The sequence below is a fragment of the Perca flavescens genome, chromosome 21 (assembly GCF_004354835.1).
Source record: "Perca flavescens isolate YP-PL-M2 chromosome 21, PFLA_1.0, whole genome shotgun sequence".
Classification (NCBI taxonomy): Eukaryota; Metazoa; Chordata; class Actinopteri; order Perciformes; family Percidae; genus Perca; species Perca flavescens.
Window position 1 is genome coordinate 7,498,998 of NC_041351.1, and position 19,195 is coordinate 7,518,192.

The window sequence follows — 19,195 nt, forward strand, 5'->3', positions numbered from 1 at the left end:
CTGCTGGGTTGCTTGTGTGTTTCAATAGTCATGTAGCCTATCCTACTAACTCATTATTTATTTGTTGATGATATTTTGTGTTATCCGTTGTAAATTAAGTTATCAAATACATTTATTGGAGTAAAAATAACAATAATTCCCTCTGAAATGCTGTAAATAAGAGTATAAAGAAAATAAATGTGCTACTCAAGTGACTTTAGTAAGTGTAATTAGTTACTTTCTGTCACTGACAGTGAAGGAAAGCTGTCCTGCAGGTAGGCCTACCTCCTGCAGCTCCAGGTTGACACATATCACATAGGTCAAATAGGTCTGGCAATGCGAGACTATACAAACTGGGATAACCGGTTCTGGTAACATTGACACAGGGTGGCGCTGTTAACTAGACTATTTCAGCGCTGTATATTAGAGATATAAAGGGCGGACTATTATCTGTTTGACTGTACAGGATCATAGAATAGGACCATAGACAGTAAAAGAAAGGATAGGACCTGTACATGTAAGCATGGACGCCTGGCCAATAGTAGTGTGTGAATGCTATTGAAGGGCGGGTCTTGGCGTGGCCATAGTAGGAAAAGAAATATCGCTACCGGGAAACTCTTTCACAAATCCACCACGGCAGTCACGGATGTTGTTTTTTTTCCGGCCGTCACGGATGTGAGTAACCGACTTTAGTTGTCATGACGTGGTGTGTACGCCTCCAGTTACACAGCTGCTGCTGACGAGAGGAAGAGCCTGAGCCAACAAGTCAGCTTCCCATCGAGAAAAAACACAATTTATTCAGTTTGGTTAACAGGTCTTTTGTCGGTACGTGACATTTCCCTCTTGTTCCGTTATGAATATACTTGAAGTAAGTTGTGAATATGTTTATCTCCATATCGGCAGCCTGTTTTCGTTATCCAGCTACGTTAGCTAACGCTAGCATTTAAATTAGGTTAGCTAGTGCTAACTGCCTAGCTTAGCTAGTTGGCAACGTTCTCCAATTCAATAATAGATTATCAGACAGTATATTATACATTCGATCTTGCCAGCTGCTATTATCAGACAGCGGACTACGCAACATGTGGGGTGTTAGTTGTAGCTTTAATGGTCGAATATGAGCAAGTTTACTGATAGTCATGTTAGTCCAAGCTTATTAATTAACGTTAGCTAGCTAGGCAATAACCATACCAGATAGTGAATAAATAATGATACCTTAGATAGTTGTTACGTTACTTTTAGAAGAAAAAAGGTCCGGAGTGTTTGGAAGGGAACACAAAAGTTAAAAAAAAAGAAGAAAAGGTCCAAGGCACTCTTCTGGCATTAAATCAAAAAGCCTATATTTGGATGACTAATATTGAAATGATTAGTAGGCTACATGTTAAAATAGAGCTGAGTAAGCAGCACAAACATCCTTCCTTAGGGTGCAACCTTAGCCCTAAGCACACAGTTCCACCTTTAGCAGATACAAAATGATCGCCAACACCTGGTTATCAAACACCTGAGCAAGGAGACCGTAAACTCACAGGTAACAAATGGTAAATATGACCACTAGATAGCTCTACATGATGTATAGAAGAAAGAAAGGGATAAGAATACAATAACAATATACAACCGTTATGGCCTATGTACTCTAAAAAATGCTTATCCATAGGGTACAGCGCTGTGCAGACAGGTGTGGCAGTAATCCAAATTAGCTTTTCTAATTGCATACTTATGCTCAGAGACTCTGTCCCTCAGTCGTCTCTTTGTCTAGCCTATGTACAAAACAACCACAGGTAGCCTACAGTACAAGCTGTACACCACAAACGTGTGTTACAGTTAATGAATGTTTTGAATTGCTTGCATTCCTTTATATCACCACAATAGTTGCAAAGGTCACATTTGTAAGAACCCTTAAAAATGGTCTATGAAGCCTAGTTTTTTGTTATTATTGGCAGGTAGATGGCTTGGTACTAGGGCTGCCACCTCTTAGTCGATTAGTCGACTAATCGGTTGTTTTGGTCTTAGTCGACTAAGATTTCTTTAGTCGATTAGTCATTTTTTATGCTTATTCATGCTTAATTACTCATTTCCAAGAAACTTCTGAGCACATTTATGGTAAACACAATATTTAAAGGGGTGCTTTTGCAGGATTAATTGTGGAGAAACTCAGTTTTACAGATGGTTAATTAACTACAGTTATATTGTGCTTTTCTAGTCTTCACCACCTCTCAAAGCGCACAGCTCTGTCAATTAAATCAACTAATCAATTAGTCGACAAAATCCTATAAGTGTTAGTCGACTAAGAATTTCTTTAGTCAAGGACAGCCCTACTTGGCACTAATCCATCCTTTAGTGTAAGGGGCCTTTTGAAACTGATCTTAGAAGAAGCAGGAATAACTTCCCTAAAAATAGGGTCACTTTTGATAAGATTCTAATTTGAGTTTATTATTTTTATGGGATTTGCTAGAGAGCTTTTTTTTATCTGACATTTAATTATACTTTTGTCCAAAAAAAGTAATAGTAATACAAAATGCAATAGTAATACTCAATAAACACATTCATAAATACACCCCTTATTCAAATTATGTATTTTAGAGACAAAGTAACCCAAAACAGTAGAAAATATTCAAATAATATCTATTCCGGTATTTCCATGGATTTTACTAATAAGCAGCGGATTAATAGTCTTAAGCAAACCTTCCATCCCTTCTTTGCTTTAAACTACTAAATCAGACATCCAGACTAATTAAACTGTACTTTCAGAATCAGATCTATGCAATTCAGTTTAAAAACCTGCTAACATTGTTTGGCTTTTTCCAGCTTCTATATAATCAACCACATTTATGATCTAAATGTGTACAACATATCCAAAATAGCATTTGTACAATACATTATATAGCAACACAATCTTTTTAACCTAATCTTACTTTACTTTTACTTAACTTTATATTTCTTGCACTTAAGCTATGTTACTTTATACACTTATTGACTAGTTTATTCTTTCCTATTTTTACCATAAATTTGACTGAGCTACCGAAACTTAAAATTTCCCTGAGGGGATGAATAAAGTATTTTGATTCTGATAAACGGGATGAGAGATGCCCCCTTTTACCGGTTTCTGGTAATCGGGTTTAAGATCAGTCAACCTTATTTGGCGTTCATATCTTTTGGCTATCAGAGTGAATAGAACGGAGTCCCTGCCGAGAAACCTCTCCACAGGTGGATATCACTCTTTATCTGCTGTGGCTGAGAGGACATTAATTGGATGTTTATAGTTTCCACGTCTTGCTGTTGTAAGATACGTGTTCGAGATGTGATATGGTGCAGCCAGCTGAGAGTCATCCCACTTCACTGCTTGGATCTGATAGGAACAAGGTTGGAAAGCTTTTTGTTGCACTCCAAAGGAGGTTGCTTTTGCCAAGTTTGCTATCTCACTGAGATCCTGATGTGAATATGCGGTTTTGTAGCTTTTCTTAGACGCTACATTGTGGTTGATTCCGACAGAAAGTATCACATCGCCTTGACACACTGTTATTGTGAGCTTGTTATTGTGAGCTTTTCTGTTTTTTTTTCCCAACTGAATATGTGAGAGCATATTTGTAGGATCAAGCCTGAGCTTGTGGGAGTCAGGTGTGAAGTAAGAAGCCTGAATTTTTTTTTTCCTAAGGGTGCTACGTGTGGGACTGCACTAGGGGCTTCAAGAAGGAAATTGAAATGAGCCTGAGAATATGTAAACGATGCAGGATTTGCTTTCATTATGGGGAACTCTGTCTCCTCAGTTGGGGTGTGACAAAAGACACATTTACAAGGAACTGTGACATGGAGACAAGTGTGATTTTCAAGCCAGTGCTTGCTTTATCTTAAAAAAAAAAAAAAAAAGCAGCCTCAGAATGCAATTTTGAATAGGATACCTTAGGACAATACAGCATAGTGAAAGCACTTTGCCTGAAAAGAATGATGTGATGATCGTATGACTTTCCTTTTGTCGTTTCACTGTGAAGAAGACCAGCTTCGTGTGACGTGGAGTGTCAGAAGATTGGTCGTGAAAATTACTGAGTTTTACACAGACCACGGCTGGGCGTGGGCCAAAGGAGAAAGGAACAGTGGCCTACAGCCTAACTAACTTTAATGACTACTTACTGTACCATTGCTATGAAAATAGCTCCGCTTTGGTCTGCTCAAACTCTGTGCAGAGACGGAGACATGTTAATATTAGAGACGTTGCTGTAATTTCCAGTAATGCTCAGAAATATCTTTACCATATTCAGATGTAGAGTGCTCACTTATACATCATGTCTTTTTGCTTCAGGGTGAGAGAATAATGTTTTTCCCTTGTCTACTGATCTGAAAATAACTGTGGATTTATCCACTTGCACTGTGTTTTTTTGCAGGCTATGATGAGGTGGTGACCCTGGGTCGGCCGGGCTGTGACATGATTGCAGCTTGGCACAGAGAAAAGACGGAACAGAGTGATTGAGAAAGAAGAATGGGCAGGAGCGCCTGGGGCTGCTGGCAAAGCGTTGTCTCTACTGCAGTGCTCTACGGCTCTTTGGCCTTGTTCACCTCCATCCTCCACAATGTGTTCCTCCTTTACTATGTGGAGACATTTGTGTCGGTCTACAAGATTGATAAATTCTCCTTCTGGGTGGGAGAGGTGAGTGACAAGAGACTTATGTCTGTACATTTTGACTTGTAGTCCAGGCAGGAAATGTAGCACTAATTACCAGTTTGATGTTGCTGTGTGTCAACTGTGTTTTTTTTTTGTTTTTTTTAAGACTGTATGTGAGTCCTGCTATCCAGTTTGGTATGTGGCCACCATGTTTAGCCACCGTTTTCCATCTTTAAAACCATTTGGGCTGGAGAACATTTAATGAGGCTGGGCTCTACAGAAAAAATTAGCATCACACAGTAACCAGAAGATGTTCTTCTAGTTTAGCTATACAGTGTATAGGATATCTATTTAGGTATGGAAAACTGTGGGTCATGATTTCACAGAAATCCCTTTGGAATTAATTTATTACATTATCATTCTGTAAATAGTGTATCATTGCCACCACTGAGGTGCCCTTGAGCAAGGCCCTTAACCCTGCAAAAAAGAGGCTTCCTCTCAGTGAACCTTCCCTGAATAAATAAAGGTAAGATAAAATTGTGGTAGTATATTGCCCAGCTGTACTTAAATAAAAATAAAATAGAAATGCCTGATGATAATTGGATTATTGTAATGGCTACTGAAGTCTCTACGTAAGTATCACAATTATTTAGAGCCACAGTCCTCCCCTTAGTTTTCTTTTCTTAAAGCGTGATATCACTTTCTAGCTCATTGATAAACCATCATCCTCCTTTTATTTGTCGATTTTTAAATAGCATTATTGTTGTGTTATCTGCCCTCTGTCTGCTGCTCCACAGGGAGTGTTTCTTCTATGGAACAGTCTGAATGACCCTCTCTTCGGCTGGCTGAGTGATCGCGCCTTCCTCAGCTCTCCTCAGTAAGTGCCTCCATCCTGCTTTCTTTCTCCTTTTTCTCAGAGAAAAACAACACTTTGCTAAATTGGGCTTCCTAAACATGGATGTGACTGCGACAGACAACGTCTCAATGAGAATAAGCCCTCAATTCCCTCCTAGCGTTCCAGACAAACTGCAGATTTCTAACGCTGTGGTTCCTTCACACGTTGCCCCGAAGCTACGACATTTATACACCCCCACATTGGCAACAGTTTCAGTGTTACCTCTTTTATCAGCTGCAGTAATGCTCATGAGGCTAGGTAAACGCGTCATCAGAGTGACAATTGTCAAACATGAAGTAGCCATCTGTGTTTACATTTCATTTTGATTAAACTGTCTGTGACTCTGTCCTTTTTTTAATGATGGTTTTAGTATATTGTATTGTGTCCATGGTGTTCTGTATTTACATAGGTGGTTCTACATATAACATCAACCATGTTAAAGTTACCACTAATATAACCTCTGGCAACAGAACAGAATCAAATAGCTTTACAGTATTTATATAGGTCTTTTGGCCCTATCTGTTTATGTTGTTGCACCAGGAAAACGTTTTAATTATCGCAAAAGTTGTGTTTATATCTAATTACTCAGATTTTTGTTTTTCCACCCAGGTCAGGCTCTTCGATCACCACTCCAGAGGTGGTGCTGAAGCGCCTAAAGGCCCTCTCCACGAATGGCCCTCTCTTCGCTCTGTCCTTCCTGGCTTTCTGGGTGGCGTGGGCCAGACCAGGGCTGCAGTTCCTGCTGTGCCTGTGTCTGTACGATGGTTTCCTCACAATGGTGGACCTCCACCACAGTGCCCTGCTGGCGGACCTCGCTGTGTCCGCAGTCGATCGCACACGCCTCAACTTCCACTGCTCCGTGTTCAGTGCTTTGGGCTCATTCTCCGTATTTCTGTCTTACTGCTTCTGGAACAAGGAGGATTTCTACTCCTTCCGTCTCTTCTGCGTGATTCTTTCAGCTTTTTCCATCTTGGGCTTTTTGTTAGTGTCTCGGTTGCTACAGCAGCGTTTCCAAAAGGAAGTCCGTCCAAGACAGGATGAGGCACTGACACTCAAAGAGTGAGGATTTTCTTAAGATCTTGAAATTAACTTTAGTTGACAGGCTTTTGGACTGTGTTGATGTTTTTTTTTTTTTTTTCTTCTCTCCATGTCACTCCTCTCTTATTTACTTTCGCTCTGTCGCAGGCTGAGTGTTGAAAACGCTCCACTTACTCACCCAGAAAAAGCTGTCACCCTTGGACAGTACCTCAAGCAGCTCTCCAAACACAAGAACTTCATGTGGTTTGTGTCAATGAACCTTATTCAGGTAAGTTATTAACCACATTAGATTTGCTGAAAGTGCTAGTAGAGATAAAGTGGGCAGACACTTTCACTCTTTCACGCTTCTCATTCCAGGAAACATGTTTTGTGGAACATCGCTCAGGGTTTTATTACTTGATCTACTCAGTTAACTTTTATTGTTGTCTCTGTTCCCCTAAAGGTGTTTCACTGCCATTTCAACAGCAACTTCTTTCCTCTTTTCCTGGAACATCTGCTGTCTGACAATGTTTCTGCCTCTACAGGTTCAATCTTACTCGGTAAGGGACAAATAACTCACGCTTTCCTCTTAATTCAAGTCTTCTTAATTCAAGTTTGTTAGTAATAGATACTGCAGTAATTGGCACAGCATAATACACACAAAATGTTTTAAGGAAATCACATATGATTTGAAATTGACAGCAAGAGGAGTGTGAGTATTCTTTTAGAGAATTTATTTATTTAACCAGGTAGGCCGTTGAGAACAGGTTCTCATTTGCAACGGCGACCTGGCCAAGAAAAGCATAAGCATGCAGGACAACAAATAGTTTCACATTCAATACAATACAGGAATAGAGAATACAATAGGCTACATAAAGTGCAGATTAAGTAAGCATTACAAAGCCGGTGCAAAGTGAGGTGTAAGTAAGACGATGGATATGCAAAAGTGATATGGTAAGAACACAGTATACATGAATAGACAGTCTATATCACTGCTGAGATGTAGTTAAGTGTCGAACAAAAACTGAAAAAAACAATGATGTGTGATGTTGAACAGTTATATGGCAATATAAATGAATAGACGGTCTATATAAATGCTGATATTTAGTGAAAATTCAATCTACATTTAGTGCAAATTATGATAGTTTCTGATATAGGTCTGTTATAATGCAATATAAATGAATATACAGTCTATATAAATGCTGAAATGTAGTGAAGAGTCAATTCACAGTTAGTGCAAGTTGTGATCTAGTTAGTGATATAGGTCAGTAATAACACAGTAAACCGGAATAGACAGTCTGTATAAATGATCAGTGTTGGGAGTAACGCGTTACAAAAGTAACGCAATTACAGTAATGTATTCCTTTTTGCTGTAATGCAGTAATATAACGCATTACTAATTAAATTTCGGTAATATACCCGTTACAATCTCAGTAACGCAAGTTACAACGCATTTTAACGCAACATTTTTTAAGAACTTCCCAACACCGCGAAACACTGCGGTCAAGTCAGCCTCCACTTCGAAATGAGCAGTCAAACTAGCCTATCTTTCGCGGTGCGCGTATACACTTGCTATTACGGTGAGACAGTCTGCCTGTCAGAAAGATAGATATATATATATATATATATATATATATATATATATATATATATATATTTTAGCACATCTCACAACCTGTCACTGCATGATATGCTGAATTCCAAAATAAGAGCCCCCTAAAACTCATATAGCCTACACGCTGTTTTGTCTACACATTCAGAAAATCATACAAATAAAAGTCCTAGCTTCCAAAGACCAATTTCACCTCAGATGGATAGGACTCGTTCTCAAGATGTGATCTACAATGTTTCAGGGCATTCTGATGTTTTCCAAAATAAGAGTCCCCCAAAACTCATATATTAGCTGTTTTGTCAATACATTCAGAAAATCATAAAAATAAAAGTCCTAGCTTCCACAGACCAATTTCACCTCAGATGGATAGGACACCTTCTCAAGGTGTGATCTACAATGTTTCAGGACATTCTGACGTACAGTTTCAAAATAAAAGCCTGTCAAAGTCTCGAATATGAGACAAATTAGATATGATTTTAGATTCAATTTAAAAGGAAATGCCCTGTTATCAAACAATAAATCTACTTCAGGGTTATATTACACGACCCCATGGTGTGACTCATTAAGTATCAAGACATTCTGATGTACAGTTTCAAAATAAAAGCCTGTTAAAGTCTCAAATAGGAGGCATATTTAGGCTGGTGACAAATGGTCAAAAAGGGCTTTAGTTTTTGAGATACCCCTACTGGAGGTAGAACTAAAACCCAACAATGTTTTTCCAGTGGCCACTTTGGGGAGGTCAGCCCCCCATGATGTTACCACTGCAACACACCACTGTCACTCATCCACATTGTCATCAGTGACAAAGTGTGTCATATTTGGATAGCCTGGGAAAGGGCAAGAGCAAAACTCTGTGCAGGTCAAGCCCACTGAAAGACACTGGCATTTGGTGGCATCGTTGCAGTTTCCGTCTTTACAGTATAGTAGTGGGTGATGTCTCTAACTTCTTTAGGTGCTGGTGTCTTCTGTAACATCACAGGTTCAATGCACCCATCTTCTTTGAGCCTCCATCCTCTACCAACTGGGTTCCAGAGAAGAGGTTTGACCAGGTGGCTGTGACGCCACACTGCTGTTTGGTACAAGGCTCTCAGCACTCGTTGGCCCAGTACTGGCGATGTAGGTGCTGACAAAGCTACATAGAGCAGCCTTGTTTACACTGATCCTTAGGTATTTTCTGTAGTTTGGAACACATGTTTGTCCTGTGATGATATGTGTTTGTCTGCTGGTTTGAATGGTGCCTCTTCTTTGTCTTTCAAGATCTTTGACTGAGTCTTGGTGGTCATGTCTATCAAACACTATAACAACTATGATACGACTTGTACAGCTTGATGCGGAACTGGGACAGCACCATATTCTTGTGACAGCAGACCATGCTATTTATAGTAAAGCACAACAGATCTTGTGGAGCAAACCATCGCCCTTACAAGGAAATATCACAATGAGACTGGTATGCATATCGTGATGGCTTACCTAGCAAGAATTGGAAAGCTCTATGGTGATGGTGGACTCTTTGACATACTGACTCATATGTGTATGCAGAGGCAACATCTTGACAGTTGCTTCAAGGGAAACAGCTAGCAAAAGGAGTAAGAAGCATAACGCTAGCCTCTGAGGCTCCTACATCGCCAGTACTGGGCCAACGAGAATTTCTTCAGGGAACACTGACATCTTAGCTGGTGGCTTTGAATATGGTCGGGAGGTTAAGAGGGTTAGCAAGTCAGGCATTGACTGCTTGACAGATCTTTACAGTGACCAGGAGGTGGCTGACACAAGGCTGGTGTTACAGTGCCTTGCAAAAGTATTCATCCCACTTGGCTTTTTACCTATTTTGTTACATTACAGCCTTTAGTTCAATGTTTTTTTAAATCTGAATTTTATGTGATGAATCCAAACACAATAGTCTAAGTTGCTGAAGGGAAATGAGAAAAATATAAAACTATTTTTTAGTAATAAACTGAAAATTGGCATGTGCGTATGTATTCACCCCCTTTGTTATGAAGCCCATAAAAAGCTCTGCAACCAATTACCTTCAGAAGTCACAAAATTACTGAAATGATGTCCACCTGTGTGCAATCTAAGTGTCACATGATCTGTTGTTACATATACACACCTTTTTGAAAGGCCCCAGAGGCTGCAACACCTAAGCAAGAGGCACCACTAACCAAACACTGCCATGAAGACCAAGGAACTCTCCAAACAAGTAAGGGACAATGTTGTTGAGAAGTACAAGTCAGGGTTAGGTTATGAGAAAATATCCAAATCTTTGATGATCCCCAGGAGCACCATCAAATCGATCATAACCAGATGGAAAGAACATGGCACAACAGCAAACCTGCCAAGAGACAGCCGCCCACCAAAACTCACGGATCGGGCAAGTATGGCAGCACAGAGACCTAAGGTAACCCTGGAGGAGCTGCAGAGTTCCACAGCAGAGACTGGAGTATTTGTACATAGGACGACAATAAGCCATGCTCTCCATAGAGTTGGTCTTTATGGCAGAGTGGCCAGAAGAAAGCCATTACTTTGAGCGAAAATGAATAGTTTTGAGTTTGCAAAAAGGCATGTGGGAGACTCCCAAAATGTATGGAGTAAGGTGCGTTGGTCTGATGAGACTAAAATTTAACATTTTGGCCATCAAAGAAAACGCTATGTCTGGGGCAAACCCAACATATCCCATTTCCCAAAGAACACCATCCCCACAGTGAAACATGGTGGTGGTAGCATCATGCTGTGGGGATGTTTTTCAGCAGCCGGGACTGGGAAACTGGTCAGAGTTGAGGGAAAGATGGATGGTGCCAAATACAGGGATATTATTGAGAAAAACCTGTAACCCTATGCGTGATTTGAGGCTAGGACGGAGGTTCACCTTCCAGCAGGACAATGACCCCAAACACACCTCAGTCCAATAGAAAATCTGTGGTCAGACTTAAAGATTGCTGTTCACAAGCGCAAACCCTCCAACTTGAAAGAGCTAGAGCGGTTTTGCAAGGAGGAATGGGATGATGTAGATGTGGCAAGCTCATACAGACTTATCCAAAGCGACTTAGAGCTGTGCTTCCCACAAAAGGTGGTTCTACAAAGTATTGACTTTACGGGGGTGAATAGTTATGCACATTGACTTTTTCTGTTTTTTATTTCTAAAAAATAATTTTATGTATATTTTTCTCATTTCACTTCACCAACTTAGACTGTGTTTTGATTCATCACATAACATTCAGATACAAAAACATTGAACTAAAGCCTGTAATGTAACAAAATGGGTAAAAAGCCAAGGGGGGTGAATACTTTTGCAAGGTACTGTACATGCAATACACCTTGCACAGTCACATTCTTGTCTAATTGTTGAATGTGATGATACAGATGTACTAGTTTTGCTGCTATACTATTCAAGCAAAGGGATAATTGGATCCTCAGCAGTGTTTATGCACTCTGGACATGGCCTTAAGGAAAGATTTGTCCCTAGTTGATCGCTCAGAAGCTTGGAGCAGTGCTTTGTGATTGTTTAACTGCATGCCACGCCCTCACAGGTTGTAACACCATAAGCAGTTTGTACAGAATTGGGAAGGCCACTGCCCTCACAAGACTGAAGACCCATCTTTGTAAGTTACAGGCAATTACTAAATGTGGACTCTCTGGTAGCCTGGAAGAGGCTTTGCCTGTGGCAAGAAGGTATCCCCTCCTTCTGTATGGCCAAAAGAAAAAGTTGGATGGACATCACTGTTCCAACCTGGATGTGCTGAGGTACAGATTAGCATCTACCACAGATTCGTCAGCAGCAAATCTTCCCCCAACAGAACATACTTTCCAGCATGTCTTCATGCTTTCCAGCTTTCCAGAATGTCTTGATACTTACTGGGTCACACTATGGGGTCGTGTACTATAACCCTCAAGTGGAATTATTCTTTGATAACAGGGCACTTCCTTTTAAATTGAATCCAAAATCATATGTTGTATGCCTCATATTTGAGACTTTGACAGGCTTTTATTTTGAAACTTTACATCAGAATCTCTTGATACTTACTGGGTTACACTATGGGGTTGTGTACTATAACCCTCAAGTGGAATTATTCTTTGATAACATGGCGCTTCCTTTTAAATTGAATCCAAAATCATATCTAATTAGTCTCATATTTCAGACTTTGAGAGGCTTTTATTTTGAAACTGTAAATCAGAATGTTCTGAAACATTGTAGATCACACCTTGAGAAGGAGTCCTCTCCATCTGCGGTGAAATTGGTCTGTGGAAGCTAGGACTTTTATTTTTATGATTTTCTGAATGTGTAGACAAAACAGCGTGTATATGAGTTTTGGGGGGCTCTTATTTTGGAAAACAACATCAGAATGCCCTGAAACATTGTAGATCACATCTTGAGAACGAGTCCTATCCATCTGAGGTGAAATTGGTCTTTGGAAGCTAGGACTTTTATTTGTATGATTTTCTGAATGGTGTATTTGAGTTTTAGGGGGCTCTTATTTTGGAATTCAGCATATCATGCAGTGACAGGTTGTGAGGTGTGCTAAAATATATCTTTCTTTCTTTCTGACAGGCCGGCGGTCTCACCGTAATAGCAAGTGTATACGCGCACCGCGAAAGATAGGGTCGGCTAGTTTGACTGCTCATTTCGAAGTGGAGGCTGGCTTGACCGCAGTCGCGAAACGTTTGTTCACAGGGAAAAAAAGCCCTGAGTATTATTTCATAACATCTGTGTCCCAACAGGTGACGGCACGTCAGCGCGGACAGCAGTGTGTCCGAGCCGCTGACAGATTTAAACATGTCGGGAATTAAAGTTTAGACACGTAAATATGATTGCATTTTATCAGCCATAGAGAGTAACTCTGCCTGTAGTGGAATGGCTTCGAATGACGACCAAAAACGCTTGTCTTTTACTGTGACCATTTACTGTTCAATATGTTGCAGTTTTACACACAAGAAAGTGAGCAACTTAGCTTGACGGAGATGTTTGCCTCTAGGGCAGGGGTCACCAACCTTTTTGAAACTGAGAGCTACTTTATGGGTATTGAGTCATACGAAGCGCTACCAGTTTGATACACTCTTCTGAAATAACAAATTTGCTCAGTTTGCCTTTAGTTATATATGATTATTAATGATTAATGATACTCATTTATGTGAAGACACTGGTCATGTTAATGATTTCTCACAATAATTATCAACAATGACTTAACAAGGTGGGTAACCGATAATATCAATATTCAATTTTCATTTTTAGAACAGGCCTGAGGGCTACTCATGTGGTCCTTGGGGGCTACCTGGTGCCCGCGGGCACCGCGTTGGTGACCCCTGCTCTAGGGTCTCACGTTCGTCTCAACACAAGCTAGCAAGAGTACACAACAGACAACTTCCGTGTAAACTACTTCAAAATAAAAGCAATTCCTGTGACGGTTCGCAGTAAAACTAAATTACTGTTAAATAAGGTTGTGTACCTTTTCACATATCAGCTGTAAATCAAGTAGACTATTGTAAATGTAAATAGTGAGTTTTAATCGCACTACAATTGACTTTAGACTGTTTTAAACTAAACAACATGAATTTCTTTTTCAAAGTGCTTTAAACAAACATTTTACAACAATGCCGTACTTCAATACAACTGTAAGGTAGGCCTACTTTTAATTAAGTATTTTTATTGTCTCCTACTTGCCTATTGTACGTTTTACTTATCTATTTTTATAGCTTTAGTTACTTTGCATATCCATATTAATTATGCAAATATTATGAATAATCTATGGTGTATTAAAGTGGATAAAGAGGAGACTTTATTGATCCAGTGATGAAATTCACAAGCTCGCTGCCAAGTCAAACTTCTGCTGGTATTTTGGCGAAAGTAACTCAAAAGTAATGCAAAAGTAGTGTAACGCATTACAATTCAGAGACAGTAATATTGTAATATAACTAATTACTCTCAAATGACAGTAACTAGTAATCTATAATGTATTACATTTTGGAAGTAACTTGCCCAACACTGTAAATGATGAATGTAGTGAAGAGTCAATATACAGTTAGTGCAGATTGTAGTGTACAAAAATTGTGTGACAAAGGTGGGAGGAATAACAGTTGAGCATACCAGGGCAGATAAATAGTGCAAAAGAACATAAACAGAATGTGATAGCAATGCAGGTGAAGATGTGCAAATATGCAATGGGGCGTGATAGAGATAATGGAGTGCAATAATGCAATAACAGTTAGCACGTACAGTCATCGGACAGGAGCTCAGACCGACGTACTGGGTTTGAGTGTGAGATTGAAGTTATACGGAATGGAGAAAAACACAGATTAAAGGTATACCATTACTGCCAGCATGCAAGCTAGTGACACAATTTTTTTTTTTTTTTTTTATATATTTCAATCACATTTTAGTTGTCAATAAGTAGATGAATATGTTGATGCCCAATGATATTTTGATCCAATCATCCTCCCAGATTTAAAGATCATGAAGATGGCAGAAAACCAGTGACGTGGTATTCTGAAATACATCTGCTGAATTGTTAGAAACAGATCTTATTGTGGCTAGAATGGAATATATTTCTATATTATTTGCTATTTGCTATGTTTACAGTTACTATTCTTTCTGCTGATTATTCTTTTTTTTTTTAATGCAGTTCTGCTTTTGCTCCCACGCAGGCATCTCTTTCATTGCCCCCCACCTGAACAACTTGTATTTCCTGACACTGTGCCAGCGTTATGGGGTTTACCAGGTTATCCGCTGGCTATTTATGCTCAAACTGGGACTTAGTGTGGCTATGCTGTTGGCAGGGGCTGACCACATTTATCTGCTGTGCATCTTCATTGCTAGGTATGGCCACGCACATCAGCACACGCATCAGGGATCCGATGTGTGACCGCTTATTTTTTTTGTTGGCTTGTTTTCGTTCATTATTTTTCATCACTGAATACACAAACGCACAGCAACACATGTCGTTCCATGCCTCACGTTCATAAGGACTTGTCAAGCACTCTTTCTGTTCCAAGGTTAACTCGACATTTGTTACATGTTGTATCCAAATATTGTGTTAACTTTTCTGTGCTACGAGACCTTTTGTTCCCGGGAAAGATAAACTTTGCTCCAGTTTGTGCCTCTTTCACTATTGAGAACGAGAAAAAATCGTACGCCTTAAATCTATAACGGCATACACTTTCTATCCATAGACAGATAAGGAATAAGGAAGAACTTTTTAAATCAAAAAAAAGATTTTGGTTGTAGTTAACTCTTTAAACTGGAAGAAAAGGAGAGAACACAGCAGGGATCCCTCGTCCAGGAAAGACAGACCATAGATGTTGTAGAACAGAGTATACTGAAATGACAACAGTGAATTGAGAATATGGAGAAACAGAATAACCATATAAGGTAAATAAAGAGCAAATCTACATTGCAGATTCAGAGAAGATGCTGAGCAACTTCCAGGTTTTCATTTAGGTAGCTAGTTTGTCACTTTATTCCATTATTAATGTCTAATAATAGTTGAAAACAGGATTCCTAATCTCCCTCTAGTCTCTAGGGCTCAGCAGCCGAGCCCTGATGAAGTGTGTGTAGTTAGTCATGTTTGTCAAAGTCGTGGTAGTTGTCAACAGTTTGTGAATGCTTTTGGTTCTTTCTCTCAAACCTTAAGGCTGAGCTGATACAGAAACATATCAGCCACAAGTTATAAATTGTTAGTGTATTTCACAGTGTAATGCGGTTTTGACCACAAAGGCACACCCAAGCAGGCTTGATTAAAAACTAACCACCCCCCTCCTAAGAGACTGCTCTCTGCTCTCACCAAATAGAAACCTTATGAATGATGATTGACAAACCTTAATTAACAGGAATCCTCTAAAGTAGAACTGAGCGATCTACTCTTGATTAACATCTTTCGTTTTTTTTTCACAAACTACACAACTGTATGGGCTGGAGACAGTAACTGGACACTTCTGTTCCTCCTAGTAACCGAGTGTTTACGGAGGGGACGTGCAAGCTGCTGAAACTGGTTATTACCGATCTGGTGGATGAGGACTTTGTGGTCAATCGACGACAGCAGGCCACCTCGGCTCTCCTCTTCGGGATGGTTGCTTTGTTGACCAAACCTGGCCAGACATTCGCCCCACTCATAGGCACCTGGCTGCTGTGTGTTTACACAGGTACACACAGAAACACCCCGACTGGGGCCTCCATAATGAAGTGTACATAATGACCTTGTTTCAAATGCTGCTACAAGTTTCTGCATTCATGTCGCTTTATGATAAGTTCATGATAAGCTAAGCGAACTGTCTTTTGGCTGTAGCTTTTTTTTCTTTTCTTTTTTTTTTTTAAGCGTACAGACATGAGTGGTATACATTTTCTCGTCTAACTGTCATCAAGAAAGCAAATACAAGTATTTATCAATGGAAATGGAGCTCTATGGAAAGAAAACATTTAAAAAAAAACATTATTGTATGCCAATTATGCACTTAAATATAACCTATTATGAGTTTTTAGTGTTAATTTACTAGATTAGCCATTACCCGTGACCAATTCGTATATTTGATTTGTTTAATTATTGAAGGAATTACTTTTTTCTCCTGTTGGATTTCTCTTCCCCAGGTTATGATGTTTTTGATCGGGAACCCATGAAGGACTCTGTGGTTTCTGTGCCTGACGTTGCCTCAGGCTCGGGGACTCCACCTCTACGCCTGGGCTGCTTCTACATGTTGGTGTTTGTGCCTATCACCTGTGCCCTGCTCCAGCTGGCTGCCTGGTCTCGCTTCACACTTCACGGCCGCAAGCTGCAAGGGATCAAGACCCTAAGGCAAGGGGCCCAGCATGGCCACCTGATCGATGTCAAGGCCATATGAACTGAATAGAGCTGGGTGAAGCTGCACACAGACACTTTCTTAAATGGGCGGTTTTACAATCCCTTTGTGCAGCCCAGCCTTCTGTGCATGAACATGAACCACTGCACAACATGTGGCTTTGTGGACGGTGAAAAATGCACAATAGGTTGACCAATCCCACTGGGAGTAACACAAAAACATTTTTAAACCTGCCTTATTTTTTTAATATTAGAATATTGACCTATATTTATATTTGAACAGATGACCAAAAGATAAATGGAACCAATCAGTCCTGTCTGATGTAGACGGACCAAGTTCACAACTTTTTATGGTGTGCTTTAAATATGGGGTGCCCTCTTTTAAACTAGTTAGTCTAGCATACTCCTGGTCTGGAGTACAGCCCGAGCCCTATTGCTGCTAGCTAATTTGTCTGTAACATCAGCCTGATTTAAAAAAAAAAAAAAAAAAAAAAAAAAAAAGGAGGGAAGGTTTATCACAGAGATGCAGATTTCTAATGTTATTAACAAGATGAAGAACATGAAATAAACTTGCATTAATGTGTTTCGAGTGCTATTTATACTGCATGAAATCCTCTTCGGAGCTGAGTCGTTGTATTGGTTTTTACATTTACACAGAATGCCCTGCCGGTCTGATGCTGAGAACTGTATTTTCTGATGTGTACAGTATTGATGTTTTTTTGCACAAAACTGCCATTTGTCTGTTGTACTTCTAACATTGTTTCATATTTTCTGGACTGTAATAATGAATAAAGAAATAATGCAGTGGTAACCATATTATCAGTTCACTTTTGTAATTTTTCAAATTGTACAAAGAATGTGTGGCATTACCACAAATAAACCTCGTCAATGTTGAAAGTCAGGGGGATGTGATGCCTTTTTATGAGACGGATTACCTGTCAAACCACAAAGAAAATTGTCCAAACTGCACAACAGATTATAACAATCCAGTGGCTTTATAGGAAAATGGACATTATCCAAATGTCTTTCTTTTTTTTTTTTTTTTTTTTTTTTTTTTTTTTTTTACCAGGCCACAAAACTTAAATATAAAGTTGTTTCTACCACTCGTGAGTAAAGGGTTAAGGAAGTCTACACTGTAACTGTTGATCCTTAACATTGTAGGTATTGTTACCAATCACTAATATGAGGCACCAACCATTTGCAGTCTGTTATGTGAGAATTTAGACCAAAATGTTTTTTGGACATTTATAGGCCTGCTATGTGTGTGCAACTCAAGACTTCACTACATGTGACATCATCATAAAGATAATTGGGGCAAATATTGTAAATTTAGAAACATGCCTGAAGGTGTTCCTTTATTTAAAGAGGTGGGGAAACTGGTACTGTCTGATTTCACTGCAGTTACACTTTGTTTATAAGACACCCACCATTGTTCAGCAATGTTTTATGAGGGATTATAACCTAGTAGGCCTTTGTTTCCTGCAATAATACAGCCCTGCTCAGCCCTTATTTGAGAAGAATAGTAAAGGTCTTTTGGCTTGTGAACCCTTACAAAAAAGTAATGTCAACTTGTGAGCCCTTAGTATTGACAGGAGTTGTGTTTAGTTCAACAACCACAGAGTGTTTTTCCTTATCCAATTGTAATTTTTGTAAGATAAAAGAAAATTGAAATTAGAAAGAAAAAAATACATTATGTAATATAACAAAAGGTATGGAGACCTCATTTTCATCCATACCTTTGTCTTGCCCATTTGATGAACAAGATGGTCTGTACACTATCGTTAATGGAGTACTCTTTACAAGTCTTCACTTTATGATCTGTTTTAACGGTTAAAGGCTTCGTGGACAGAGTTAATTTAAACGCAAATTAAAAGGTAACTTCGCGGAATGTTGTCATTTCACGACGACATTCGTGTAGGGCCAGGCCGCAAAATTACGAATCCCACTATGGCCACGCCAAGACCCGCCCTACGAAGCAGCTCGATTGGTTGGGGTTAGGCATTTCACCTCGAGTGGTTAAGGTTCGGGTTAGGGGATTGGTCAGGGGATAGGACCTGTACATGTAAGCATGGCCGCCTGGCCAATAGTAGTGTGTGAACGCTATTGAAGGGCGGGTCTTGGCGTGGCCATAGTGGGATTCGGATTGTTCAATTGGAACCTTATATACTGTCTATGGTTGGAACGGATCGGGTACTGACCAGCCTACATCTCTACTGGAAAGCTTCCTGTGCGAAGAAGGAAGTAGCAGGAGATAATCCTCTTGATTTCTTTTTTTTTACGCCAATGTGTAAAGCGCATGCGTATGGTTTTTTAAGCCCTGT

General features: G+C 39.6%; 1 protein-coding gene across 2 annotated transcripts; it reads left to right on the forward strand.

Annotated features, from left to right (window-relative positions):
• Positions 1-566: 566 nt before the first annotated feature.
• mfsd13a (major facilitator superfamily domain containing 13A) lies at positions 567-17,690 on the forward strand. 2 transcript variants are annotated; one of them, XM_028567697.1, is made up of 9 exons: positions 567-847; positions 4,353-4,615; positions 5,368-5,447; positions 6,075-6,524; positions 6,651-6,771; positions 6,946-7,042; positions 14,731-14,902; positions 16,031-16,224; positions 16,667-17,690. In XM_028567697.1, exons 2-9 carry the CDS (start codon positions 4,448-4,450, stop codon positions 16,915-16,917), a joined length of 1,533 nt encoding a protein of 510 aa, XP_028423498.1. In that variant the 5' UTR covers positions 567-847; positions 4,353-4,447; the 3' UTR covers positions 16,918-17,690. The 2 variants fall into 2 exon arrangements, with proteins under 2 accessions (XP_028423498.1, XP_028423497.1); XM_028567696.1 differs by having other exon boundaries at positions 568-804.
• The last annotated feature ends 1,505 nt before the right edge of the window (positions 17,691-19,195 follow it).

Excerpts from the sequence above, each read along its gene's own strand:
- mfsd13a (XM_028567697.1), top strand. The coding sequence starts at position 4,448 with ATGGGCAGGAGCGCCTGGGGCTGCTGGCAAAGCGTTGTCTCTACTGCA. Across the intron at positions 5,448-6,074 it reads GCCTTCCTCAGCTCTCCTCA|GTCAGGCTCTTCGATCACCA; the intron begins GTAAGTGCCTCC and ends TTTTCCACCCAG. Across the intron at positions 16,225-16,666 it reads GCTGCTGTGTGTTTACACAG|GTTATGATGTTTTTGATCGG; the intron begins GTACACACAGAA and ends TCTCTTCCCCAG.